The sequence below is a fragment of the Coffea arabica genome, chromosome 2c (assembly GCF_036785885.1).
Source record: "Coffea arabica cultivar ET-39 chromosome 2c, Coffea Arabica ET-39 HiFi, whole genome shotgun sequence".
In the NCBI taxonomy this organism is placed as follows: domain Eukaryota; kingdom Viridiplantae; phylum Streptophyta; class Magnoliopsida; order Gentianales; family Rubiaceae; genus Coffea; species Coffea arabica.
This window is the reverse complement of record NC_092312.1, coordinates 13,767,780-13,780,216: the sequence shown is the minus strand read 5'-3', so window position 1 is coordinate 13,780,216 and position 12,437 is coordinate 13,767,780. Positions and strand designations below refer to the sequence as shown.

General features: G+C 34.3%; 1 protein-coding gene across 1 annotated transcript; it reads left to right on the top strand.

The window, feature by feature from the left end:
- The first annotated feature begins 6,388 nt into the window (after window positions 1–6,388).
- On the top strand, window positions 6,389–7,210 carry LOC113723947 (protein DELAY OF GERMINATION 1-like). The gene has a single exon (XM_027246905.1). It carries the CDS (start codon window positions 6,389–6,391, stop codon window positions 7,208–7,210), a length of 822 nt encoding a protein of 273 aa, XP_027102706.1.
- Window positions 7,211–12,437: the final 5,227 nt, after the last annotated feature.

Here is a 12,437-nt window from a genome sequence, read left to right as displayed (position 1 = left end):
TTCTACAGTGTAGAAAGATGGAGGAGAGGAGGGCTAGAGGTTGACAACCTTGCCCTGAAGGCAGGCTTAAAGAATTCCTTTGCTCAGCAAGCCCATTTCACTGAACAAAGTTTGTGGTAGCAAAAGAATATTCTTGGTTTTCCAGCCAACCAACGCCGAGCTTTAATATTGAGTGGTAGGCAAATATATTACGAGTTTGGTCAAATGCTTGCTATCTACACAGCCAGGGACAATTTCCAGCCACAACTATTCATTTTCGTTATGTATAGTTATGAGGAATTTGAATTGGTAAGGTTTCAGATCCCAAATTCGAACTTACGTAGTCCTGCAAAGTTTTGATTGAAGAATATGAGAAGATTGAGGAATATACTTAAATGCCTCCACGTCATTTTGAATTGTCCATTGAGAAATTATTGGCGGAAAAAGAGCTTGGTCAACTTATGCTACGCTTATAAAATTACTGCAATTTTGTTAATTCATCAGTTTTAGCTTTCAAGTTCAACTCATGCATACGTTTGTTTTCTTTTTCTTTTTCTTTGGGTTTTTCTGATCCATATCCCGCTAAGCGCGCATTATGTTAACACACCTAAATTAGTCCAATGTATGATATTGCTTTCTCCGCTCAAACCGGAGAAAGATGGACTACACGTGTTCCAATGGTCGAGAGTTTTGATTGAGCACAAAAATTCCAATTCTCGGAGGAAAATGTGTGGTTTGGCAAAAATTCAGAGCACTATGCCAAAATTTCTACAATTGTACGTGAAACCATTCATTCATTCATGTCCAATTTGATTTAACATTTTGTGGGATCATTTTTTAATTTGTCAATTAATTGTTGCCAAGTGTTATGATTATGCCGTTATCGTACACGCTTGTCCTACACCCGCATGCCGACTTTGGTTTTTGCAAGTGCCTAAAATTATACCATGCGGCACGTGGGATCATTCATACGAGTCCAGACAATTTGATAGCGGCCGGAAAATGAGAATCCAATCAATATTTGCAAATGGAAATATCATTTTATTTACATTCCATTTTTTCTTATTTGTATTTCTATCATTTGTTTCATCGTATCATCTAATAAATAAAAACTATATAATTAAAATGATGGCGGCAGTGTGAATGATAAAAATAAGAATGCAAATAATAATGTTTTTTCTTTAAAAATATACGATTTTACGGATGGAAAGGTTTGGATAAGCAAATCTTATTGAACGAAAAACTGCAAAAGAGAAAGACAAAAGAACAAAACAAAGGGTTTTTGACATATCGAAACCAAAATTATCAACAATTAGTGCCACTGAAAAGAAGAAGAAGAAGAAAAGAATAATCCCCTTCCCCATTTTTCTCAAGTTTTCTCTTGTGAATTTAGTTCTAATGACAATTGGTAGTACTTAAGATTAAGAGAAGAAAAAAGGGATCTTTGCCAGGCCATAGCATAATGAATGAATGACACGATTTGATCTACCCAACGTGTCCCAAGGGATTCTCGTACTGATTTCATAGTGTCATGAGCAAATTCCAACGCAAACATATCTATGGTTTGCTGGAGTTTGGCAACACCAGCTACTCGCCACGAGCTTCGGGCCTTTGAAAATTTTCCTTTAATGGGGTTTTCAATTTTTGCATTGACAACTAGATGGAAACATGCATGTTTGGTACGAGCCGGCCTTGATAGATACAGAAAAAGAAATAGCGTAACCGAGATCTTCTGTTTCATTTTCTATTGCATTCTTTATCCTAGCTACTTTTTATTATATTGTCATTTTTTTTTATAAATACTACATTTTAATTCTTTTTTATTTTCTTAAGTTCAAATAACTCTTAATAAAGTACAATAGTCTAAAAAGATATTACATAATAGAAAAGTAAAATTACACTAGAAAATTTACAAAAATATCATTAAACAATGAATTTTTATTTTCCTAGTTTGTTGAGTTCCGTGTATTACCTTGTTAATAGCTATTAGAACTTGAAGGAAACAAAAAAAAAAGAATTAAAATATGATATCTGTGAAAGAGAAATGGTAATATAATCAAAAGCGAGATAGAGAGTGAATTTGAGAGTAAGACAAAAGATCCGTTCAAAAGAACTAGGCAAAGATAAGATAGTTAAACTTGCTAAATACTTGTTTGGAGGGGATTTTGAATCCATGTTTCATAAAATTGCCATGCTTGTTGCAAAAACATTCTTAAAGATCAAAACTGAGAATTGAGAAAAACTTTAGGGATGTTAAAGTAGAATTAATCCTTTGAATGGCGTCTACTATCAGACAGAAACACATTTGTTTTTATCGTTAGAAAATTTTCCCTAAAAATGTTTAGGATGTATTCATGTATAATAGAGTTTTCTTTAATCACCCTAAATGATAATATGAAAGATATATTAACACACCAAAAAAGAAAAAGAAAAATAGGCCCATAATAGAATTTATCGTGCTTCTAAATTAATTGGTTTCTCAGTAACATTAGTTTCTCTTAATGAAATAAAGATTTCAGTTCTTGTCAAAACAACCAATAAAATAGAATTAATAGCATTTAGGTATGGCACGTGATAAATACTTTTATTCTGTCTGTGGTAAGTTTTCCATAATTATACGGAGCTTATAAAAGATAAGGATAGCGTTGCCATGTCGTGTTTTGTTGATGTGTACAAGTTTTTGGGTTAATGACAATTTAACCAGCTAAATTCTGAGGATAATAACATTTGTTTTCTCACTGAACTTAATCAATATACTGTTTAGTTCTTCCTATAGAATTGAATGCATTAGATATCCGAACACTGTCAAAAAAGAGAAGCCAGTGAAAAAATGGCCTTTTTAAGGGATAGACAAGTTCCGTCTTGTCTTTTTTGCATTTCAGTTGAGGGAGAAAAACAAATCGTCATCGCTTAGAAGCCATCATAAGAAAACCATAGTATCACGCCACACTTTTCGAGTATTCATTTAAGAGTAATTTCAATTCCCTGAAAATGTTCTGTTTTTAAAAAAAGTAGGATTCAAATGCAATGGCGTAGAATATGGTTCTGAATCACTTCTTAAGCATCAAGTTGTCACACTTATGTGTAAAATAACAGCTGCAAATCCATAATCAAGGATGCTATGGTTCCCAAAATTTTGAAACGAAAGATAAATGAGTTTACATATTACAGTTGTGCAACGAGAAAATGTTAGGCATTTCTTTTACACATGACAAAAATCATATCAAAGTTTAGGTGTATTATCTTGAATTCTTTAAATCAAGTTGTTGTTGTTTTTTTTTAAATTTTTAGTATAAATGGAAAGTTTCGAACTCGTGATACGTTGCTCACATCCTTCTGCAGTACTATTTAACCCATTCCTCTCCCAAGTTGTTATTGACTGTTTGTCACTTCAAATATGAAGAAGAAAAGCAAAAACATGAACAATCCATTTTCGAGGTCAAAGTGAATAAATGTTTTTGAATATGAGGCTAAGTGGTTACTATGCATAAAATTAATGGGAGGTTATGTCTTATTATTCTGGGGGCAAAATTTAGATTTTATTATTCGCATTTTACCATGCCGTCAAAAAGATGTATCCCTATTAATTCTTTTGGTTGTAGGGAGGTGTAGTTTTACTAACCCTAGAGTTACACACGAGACTCTCAGTATCATTTTTTCAGTAGCAATTTAGTGCCACTTCTATATTTATGCCAAATATCCTGTTTATTTAATTTGTCATGTGCCGTTTATTTAAATTTCTTCTACTATCACGTGATAAGTGAGATTGGCACTGGATTTGACACCGAGTAGTGGTATAGAGGATCTCAACTGCTAGAGTTAAGGGTGATAAAATTTAACCACTAGGATTGGTTCAATAGTTAAAAGAGGGTTTTTAAATTTTCTCTACTGTTAAGTTCAAGTCTTGAATCATGAATCTGATAATTGGAAGTGAAAAGGGTTATGAGGAGGGGTGAGAGGTAAAAAAAAAAAAAATGGAGGATATCATGCACGAGACAGAGACATTCTAAGATCAATGTTCAACAAGGCCCTTAATTTTTTTTTTTCAAAGAAAATTGATTCTTGAAGGAAAATCGAATGAACTTCTGAAACTTCTCACCTGAAGGTGGGTGCCCGCTGACAGAATTTGTGTGGCAGTTGGCCCATATATTCTAAGATGCTCAGAGGAGGCCCAATTATTTCCGTCTCTGCTATCCCTTTTCAACTTGGGCTAGCTTTTAATCTACCCGTTAGCTCTTAGATCCAACTGAACTGGTAAGAACATCAATCAAGGATTCAAGGTGATCGTGGAAACTCTCAAATTTTTTCCAATTTTCAATTCTCCTTGTAAGATTTGAAATCTTCCGTTGAAATGAGAAGTATTCATTCCATAGCCGGAAGCGTGTATAAAGCGTTGCTATGAAGTTCAACGGGAGTAAAATTTTAATAATTTTGAGATTAAAATTGGAGTTTTGTGATTCATAAATCACCAAACCGGAAGGGAGCGCACCATCAAATGAGGGAGGAAAGTGTATACTACTATTTTGGTTCAAAGGAAGTTGTAAATTTTTGCTACCAGAGAGTTCAGGGAATAAAATGTTACAGTCCTGAAACTTGTTTTGTATGATTCGTGTAATAAACATAGCAACGAGTAAACCTACCATGCAATCAATAATACCATTAGTAGGCCAAAAAGACACTCCAAGAAATTCAGCTGAAGCCCTTAACTTTTTTGATTCAATGAAGTCCTTGCATCGATTCTCGAGTGAAAACTGAAAGAACTGCTTCTGCTTCTCACCTGAAAGGGGGATGCTTTCTGACAGTATTTGAGTGGCCATTTTGCTATATATAGTTGGGGAAGAGGGCGAGGCACGAGAGCAACACAATTTTGATATCTGACGGACAGTTGGGCAATCGGATGGCAATGCTTCTGACTAGGGATGCTGATGAATGAACACGCAAGAGCTACAGTGAGTGTGATGGAGGAGGCTGATAAGTTGAGGTCGAATAGCCTTAAGGATCTCCTTGGCATATTGACCCCCTTGCAAGCAGTGGAGATTCTTGCTTGCTGCAAGCAAGAAACTTCACCTTTGCATTCATGAATGGGGTAGAAGAAGAGATGATCTGCATGGAAGGAATAATAACGGAGGATAATATAAAATTTCCCTCTTTGCCTTTAGCTTATAAAAAGAGAAACTTATAACCACTTGCTTAATTTGCTCCGACAAATGTTCACATGGTAAATGGTGAATCATTCTCAATATTTTCGAATCCGACGATAAGACTCTTCACATGGTACAAGTCTCGGGCCGGGCATATTCTGTCCAATAGTCCTTCAATTCCAAACAAAGTGAGGGCTAAGTGCTGATAAAATTTAAGGGGCAAAGTTAATTCTACAAAGAAAAGGGGTTGTGTAAGTCACCCCAGAGATCCCTACTCTCCTAAGTTGTCTTCTTTTGCATGAACTACGTGTCCTCTTCCCCGCATCAAAAATTACGGGCTCACTCTCAAGATTATCATCATCCGCGGCAGGCAACTTTATCCAACAGTTTTGAAAAACTGCTCTCAGGGCCTCACCCACTCTGTATATTCTCTACGATCACAAATTCACAATTTCGAGAGCATATAGCAGTCAATGGTTTCAATTGGTTTATTTTAGAATTGGATTGGACGAAATTGACTATGGAACACAATTTCATAAAGTATTAATACCTATTTGTTATGTTTGTGTATATTATTGTTTGAATATTTATATTGGTGTCAACTGCTACTCTAATCTAAACTAAGGAAAAAGGGTTATGAGAGGGTCAGAGTGAGAAAATCCCACCTGTAGATGAAAGGAAATGTTATCATAGGAATAGAGGTTTGAGCATCTAACCTATAATTAGACGGACAAACAAATTATGCTTCCTTTCTTGGCCAACTTAACTAAAGTAAGCTGGTTATATATCATACAATTGATACTGGTAATTAGAGAAGTTCCAAATCTGAAATCTCCCATTCAAGTGACCATGAAAATAATAATAAAAAAAAAACCTTGTCTACATTATACCATATTATTGCTTTAATATTTACGTTGTTGTGTTATTCTTTCTGTTAATTACACCATTTATAAGACAACACATCCTCCATGATCTATTGTTAAATAAATAAGGAGGCATTTCTCATTTTAACACATGAAAAAACAAAGAGTATAACACTAATAGTGTAACAGACTATCCAAAACTAGTTTCACCCTTTCTCTCAACATTTATTAATTGAATTAATTTTTTTTATATACTGACAATGTATATATTATCATTTTGAGATGAATAATAACTATAAAAAATTTAAATTTAAAATCTAACTTTTATAAATGTATCATGAATCTAATGATAATAGTATGTATACTGACAGTGTATATAAGACTTACTCTTATTATTTATAGACAATGCTGCTAGTACTTGTGAAGAACACCAATTTGTTGATCAGAATGGCTAGTTCTAGTCCTAGTCCTAGCACACACCGAGGCCAACAAAAATGTTGTTTCCACGAATGGATGATCCTTCAAGAGGCTGATCTATCAGAGATGCTACAAGCTCTAACTGTGGAAGACAACTTTGGCGACAGAGATGTGTTGCTAAGACAACTCGTTCAGAAAAACGTCAAGCACTTCCAAGCATATGCCGATGAAAGAACCCGTCTAGCGCAAGACCACGTGTCACCTTTTTTTGCACCTTCTTGGTGTTCTTCGCTGGAGAATTCTCTCCTCTGGCTAGCCGGCTGCAGGCCATCCCTTTTCATCACGCTGATTTATGCACTTTCTGGGATTGAAATTGAGTCTCATATACCAGAGTTTCTGCAAGGTACCAGGACTAGTGAGCTAAGCGAGCTATCCCTTGCGGCTCCGCAGCTTTCGATGATCAATCAATTGCAGCGAAGAACCATAAAGCAAGAAGAGGAATTGTCTCAACAACTGGCTTGTTTGCAAGAGAAGATTGCTGATCAGCCATTTGCGTTAATTGCAAAGGAATCAAGTCATGTTGCTAGCCAAAATGTGCAAGCTGATGAGGCACTTGATGAACATTCAACAAGTATGGTGAGAATTTTGGAGGAGGCTGATAAGCTGAGGATTAAGACCCTTAAGGAGATGATGAATATACTTAGCCCAGTTCAAGCTGTGGATTTTCTTGTTGCTGGCAAGAAACTTCATCTTTGCATCCATGATTGGGGCCAAAAGAGGGATATCAAGCATGATTATTTCCAAGTTTGAACCAAGAAAGTATTTTGTTCAGTAGATATTGGACATGTAGTAGTATTTAGGTAGGTACTATACTACCAAATATGACATACTAGTTATTCTATATTAGCCATAAAATATATAGGTATATATAGGTTGTATTATTAGTGTTTTTATAGTTTTAGTCTTCTTTGTCTCCATAAAGAAGATTGAACAAAATAGATTTCCAAATTTATGGGATGACTTGTGACATAAGAGTGGTCCGACCACGTTCCGTCAAAAGTACACATCCGATAAATGTAAAATAGTATTTCACATTTTAATCTGTGTCTAATGTGGATACCATCTTCATCTTTTAGGAGATAATGAAGATTTTTCCCCCCCGAGAAAGAAGGAAAGCAAATATTTTGAGTGACAAACTCATGAAGCCATGATAAAACGTCCACGTCTTATTGATCTACTTCAAGAAGAGCTTCAATGTTTAAGTTATTTTACGTGTAAGTTTTCACTAATAACTACCAAGAAAAAAAAAAGAAATATTAGATTATACATAAATTACATACGTCCCGATTTGAGAAAGTTTGCCTGTATCCTCTTCTTCATCTTCTTCGTCTGCTTCTTGATTTCTTATGCGTATTCATCCATTTGACAAGACCTTTAAATTGAGAATACTTAAACAAATTAAAAAATTGGAATCAAGTGATAAGTCTAAGACTAACTTGCTTGATAATTGTATTGAAAAAAAAGGACTTAGTTAATTATTGGTGATTTGCTTTTCCTTTATATGGCCAAGCTTTTTCAATTTTGGTTCGTTTTATGTAGGGATAATTTTAAAAACCTTCCTTTGAAATTTTTGACAATCTCACTATCCTCTCTTGAAGTTTCTAAAATATTGGCTCTTATGTATGTGATGGGGCAGCATCTTTTGATGGTTTTGCCCTTGCCAGTCTATTTTACCGCTGGATGAGGCATTGAAGGAGGTTTATGTGGGTGAGTTTTTTGCCATTTTTCACCTCAGTTTAAACGACAGTATTTCTTGCGTTTTGTATTCTCCCTCGTGACTTCTCTCAAATTTGCCCTTATACATCCAAAAACTCTCCCTCAATTTACTTTGTGGATGGCTTATTGCTCTTTTCGTATTTCTCTCTTTGCACTTTGCATTAAGCAAGGCGCACTTTCTAGAGAGAGAGAGATATATATATATATATATATATATATATATGCGCAAATATTGAAAGACATGATGGTCATTTTATGCCTCCTGGGTAGTCTAACGGTAAAACAGACTTTTGAACTGAATGTGGTATTAGGTTTGAATTTTTTTTTTTTTTTAGATTTGAATCTCTTATCTAACCTGTGAGTGTCGTAAGGGGTCGTGGCACATCACTCGATTTGATGTGTCGACTCGAGTCCTAAATGGCTCGAGTCGGGTATGTTTTGAATAAAAAAAAATGATGGTCATTTTATAATTTAGCACTCCTTTAACCCAAAAGTAGTCCGTTCCTTGTTGGTTGGTTCTAACCCGAATTTGGCCTAAGGGTAGCAAAGATTCAGGCATACTCCTCAAGAATCATCTTTGCTTTTATTTGTGCCCAATATATAAGTTATGTTGTGGGCCTGCTATATGTTCGCTGTTTGTGTTCGTTAATCTTGATTTACAATTTAGATTCTGTGCATATATTCTGACAAACCTCATCAGTTCATTCTACTGACTAATGATGAATTCCACTTTCAGTTTAGTTAATGTCGCAGGATGCTGGGGTGATGAATTCCACTTCACTTTTTTATCGTTTTTCCTTTTCATGTTGTGCCCGTCAAGAAAGAAAGGTAGGCAAAATTTTGTTACCAGAACAGGCTTGCGGAGGAAAGAAATAAAACCCACTGGCTGAAAACATTTGCTAAACTTTTACCGTAGATGCAAAGCCCCCGGTTCCATATAACTTTCTGTTGGTGACGATTGAACTAGACACAAAAGCCTTTCGAGATTGCTTTGAAGCATGCATGTGAAAAACACTGTGCAAGACTTGCATCAGAGGCAAAAGTGTGGAACCTTTGTCGGATTGACTTTTGAATGTCAAATTGGGTTGGTCCAAATCAATGATCACTATGAAGTTGCACTTGCATCAGAGGCAAAAGTCTGGAACCTTGTCGGATTGACTTTTGAATGTCCAATTGGGTTGGTCCAAGTCAATGATCACCATGAAGATCGAAAGTGGATGTCCACCCTGATCGATCCTTATATGTCAAAATGCGGTAGTCCATTCTCCATGCAGAGAACCCACTAACAAGAACAGAACACAGCGTTCATGCAAAGCAATTCTCAGACGATTATCTTTGTTTTTTTTGGTCAATTTGCATTTGTTTTGATTATATTTTTTGTAATTGTATTACAATTCATAACGCAATTCATTGCAAAGTTGTTGTTGCAATTTGTGCGTGGAATCCATTATTGTTTCTTGCAAGTTCAATTCTTGTTTCTTGAGTCGCTCTTCCAGCCTTTTTAAACAAGTACTTTCTACCATGACTGGATCGAAAAGCGGTTCAGGATCGACTACTTTGATGCCAATTTTGTCGGAAACCTACATTTAGCTACATCTTTAATGGAGTAGCTTAGTGGTTCTTTAATGGAATGGTTCTGCAATAAAGAAAGCAACGGTAGGGAAGAGAGAAGAAGAAAAGAGAGAGAGGGAGAGGAAAGAGGAAAAAAAATATAAACAAATAATACGAATGAATTGATATAAACAATGCTAAAATTAAAGGAAAAGCATAAAATAATAGGTGAAAACTTATGAATTGACCACTAATATACATTTTTCAAAGTTTAGTGGAATATTTAAAATAAAAAATAATTGAGTGGACAAAAGTGCACGATTTTTAAATAGCTTAGTAGCTAATAAAGTTTTTTTTGCTATATTTTGTATTTTGACTATAATTTTTGTAATATTGACATTCGTCTTATTAGTAAGCATTTAAATGCATTTTACTTCTTTTTAGCTCTACCCTGTGAGCAAAATTTTTGTTAATCATTCTATTTGTTGATTCAGTATTGCTATACAATACAAGTGAAGATTACGATTTTTTTTTTTTGACAAACTAACAGTGTGTGTAGGTGTGTGCAAATCCAAAAAATTTCGATTTTGCGACAGAATAGAATTCGATTTGAATTCGAAAATTTGAATCGAGAATTTAGAAAATAGAAAGGAAATTGGAGTTTTCGTATTCAAAAGTGGTGAAGTTGAATCGAATTCGAGGCCATGATTTCTAAAAATGGAAATTCCGATTTCAAATTCACAAATCGAAATTGGGATTCAATTACCTAATTCAATTTCGATTTCGTATATCTAATAATATATAATATATGTAAGTCATTATATTAGATAATAATAATAATAATATAATACCTCAAACTAACTAATCTAGATTGTTATAATATATGTAAGTTGTTATATTACATACTAATAACAATAGTATAACTCCTCTAACTAACTAATCTAGGTTATTTTTTTTAAATAAATTCCAAACCAGTTTTTTTATACAATTTTGGTGAATTTGGAGCGAAATTGAATTCAAAAGTTTTGAATTGAAAATGATATAGGTCAAAATTTACAGTGTTCAATTTATCAAAATTTTCAAATTTAAACTTCTGAATTACCAATTTTGAATTTGATGCACACCCCTAACATTGTGAAATTTATCAAATATAGGGAGTGAAGAAAAAGTTAAAGACAAATAGTGGGGCCATTTTCTCATTTTATTTCTTTGGGTGGGATAAGGAATAAATTATCCAAAGAGAGTCCTGCACAACCATTTTGGGGCCAATTTCTCATTTTATTTGTTTACGTATTAGTGGCATAGTCATTGGGTAAGGGGTAGGAGCGTTTGTCATATTCAGCCATTTAAATGATATATGTATGACTTCAAATCGACCAACAATAATGTTAAAACTCAAATTGTAAGAACGAGAAAATGTCACGTAATTCTAAAACAACTAACATATATAACTAGCAGTTAAATATAGCATATGTGTTTATAGTAGAAATATATAAGTTGTTGATTATGAATTGTAACGTATTAAAAAATTATTACATCGTTCGAATAATACGAATAGCTCAATCGTATGTATCCCTTTCGTATAATCATTACTTAATTACTTTTTTTCTTTTTGTTGATTTTTTTCCCTTCATTTTTTTTTGGCTTCATTCCCCTCCCTCAAAACTAATCGGAAAAAAACTACTAATTCTTCGTCGCTTTTTTTTTTTTTTTCCTTCAAATCCCCCTTTTTCGACCTAAGCAACCTAAAGCCTTGACTCAAATCTTGATCACTAAGATCCTCAACATCCTGAAGTGTAATTAAATGACATAAAAAACGCTTCTTTTCTTTTCTTTTCTTTTCTTTTGAAATGATAAGACTGCCACAACTGACGAACCTTTGCACTGATCATGACTTGCCACAACATACTTACTGTGCAAGTGCAACGTGCAGGGCTTGTCACAATCAGAGAGACACGCTGGTTCAGAAAGATTGGATCATCATCATCAATGCTGACAGGGACAGACAAGGATTGCAGGCACCTGAAGCTGAGTCCACCTCAGGGTGATTGCTGCTGCATAAAGCAGGATGACGAAGAAGCACGCATTAATCTCAGCATCGTCCACGTGGGCCTTCTGCTTCTGGCTCTGCCACGTTCTCCCGTAGAAGCAAGCAGGCACCAGGTGGTCGTATGCATGCCTCTTCAGGACGGTCAAAGGTTGAGAGACTTGGGGGGTAAGGCCTTGTTTGTTTCATAGTTTAGCAATTATTTTTTGAGAATATTAAGAATATTATTCTCATTAACAGATTTAGTAATCACTTCTTATTTCACATATATATCAAAATATTGCAGTGTTATTTTCTTACAAAATCTCTCCAAAAGTTTTCAAAGACTACAATGCATGTGGCTTAAGTGTAGAAATTTTCTCTTATTTGTTTCAGTTTAATAAATCAAACATATAATGTTATTTTTTTATCTATCTTTGACTTTTTAGAATTGGTAATTACTTTCTCAAAGAATACATCTTGCAACTTTTCTCAATAAACAAGTCCATTGCTTAATTTGACAAACTTATATCTGTTGCCCTAAAAATTCTTTCATTATCTTAACATTCTGGACAAATATATACACCTTTACTTCTATACTTATCATTACCACGGCCATGTCATTTTCCTTTTTTCCCTTCAAAATCAAATTCCCAAATAGGAAAAGATCGAAAAGACATATTT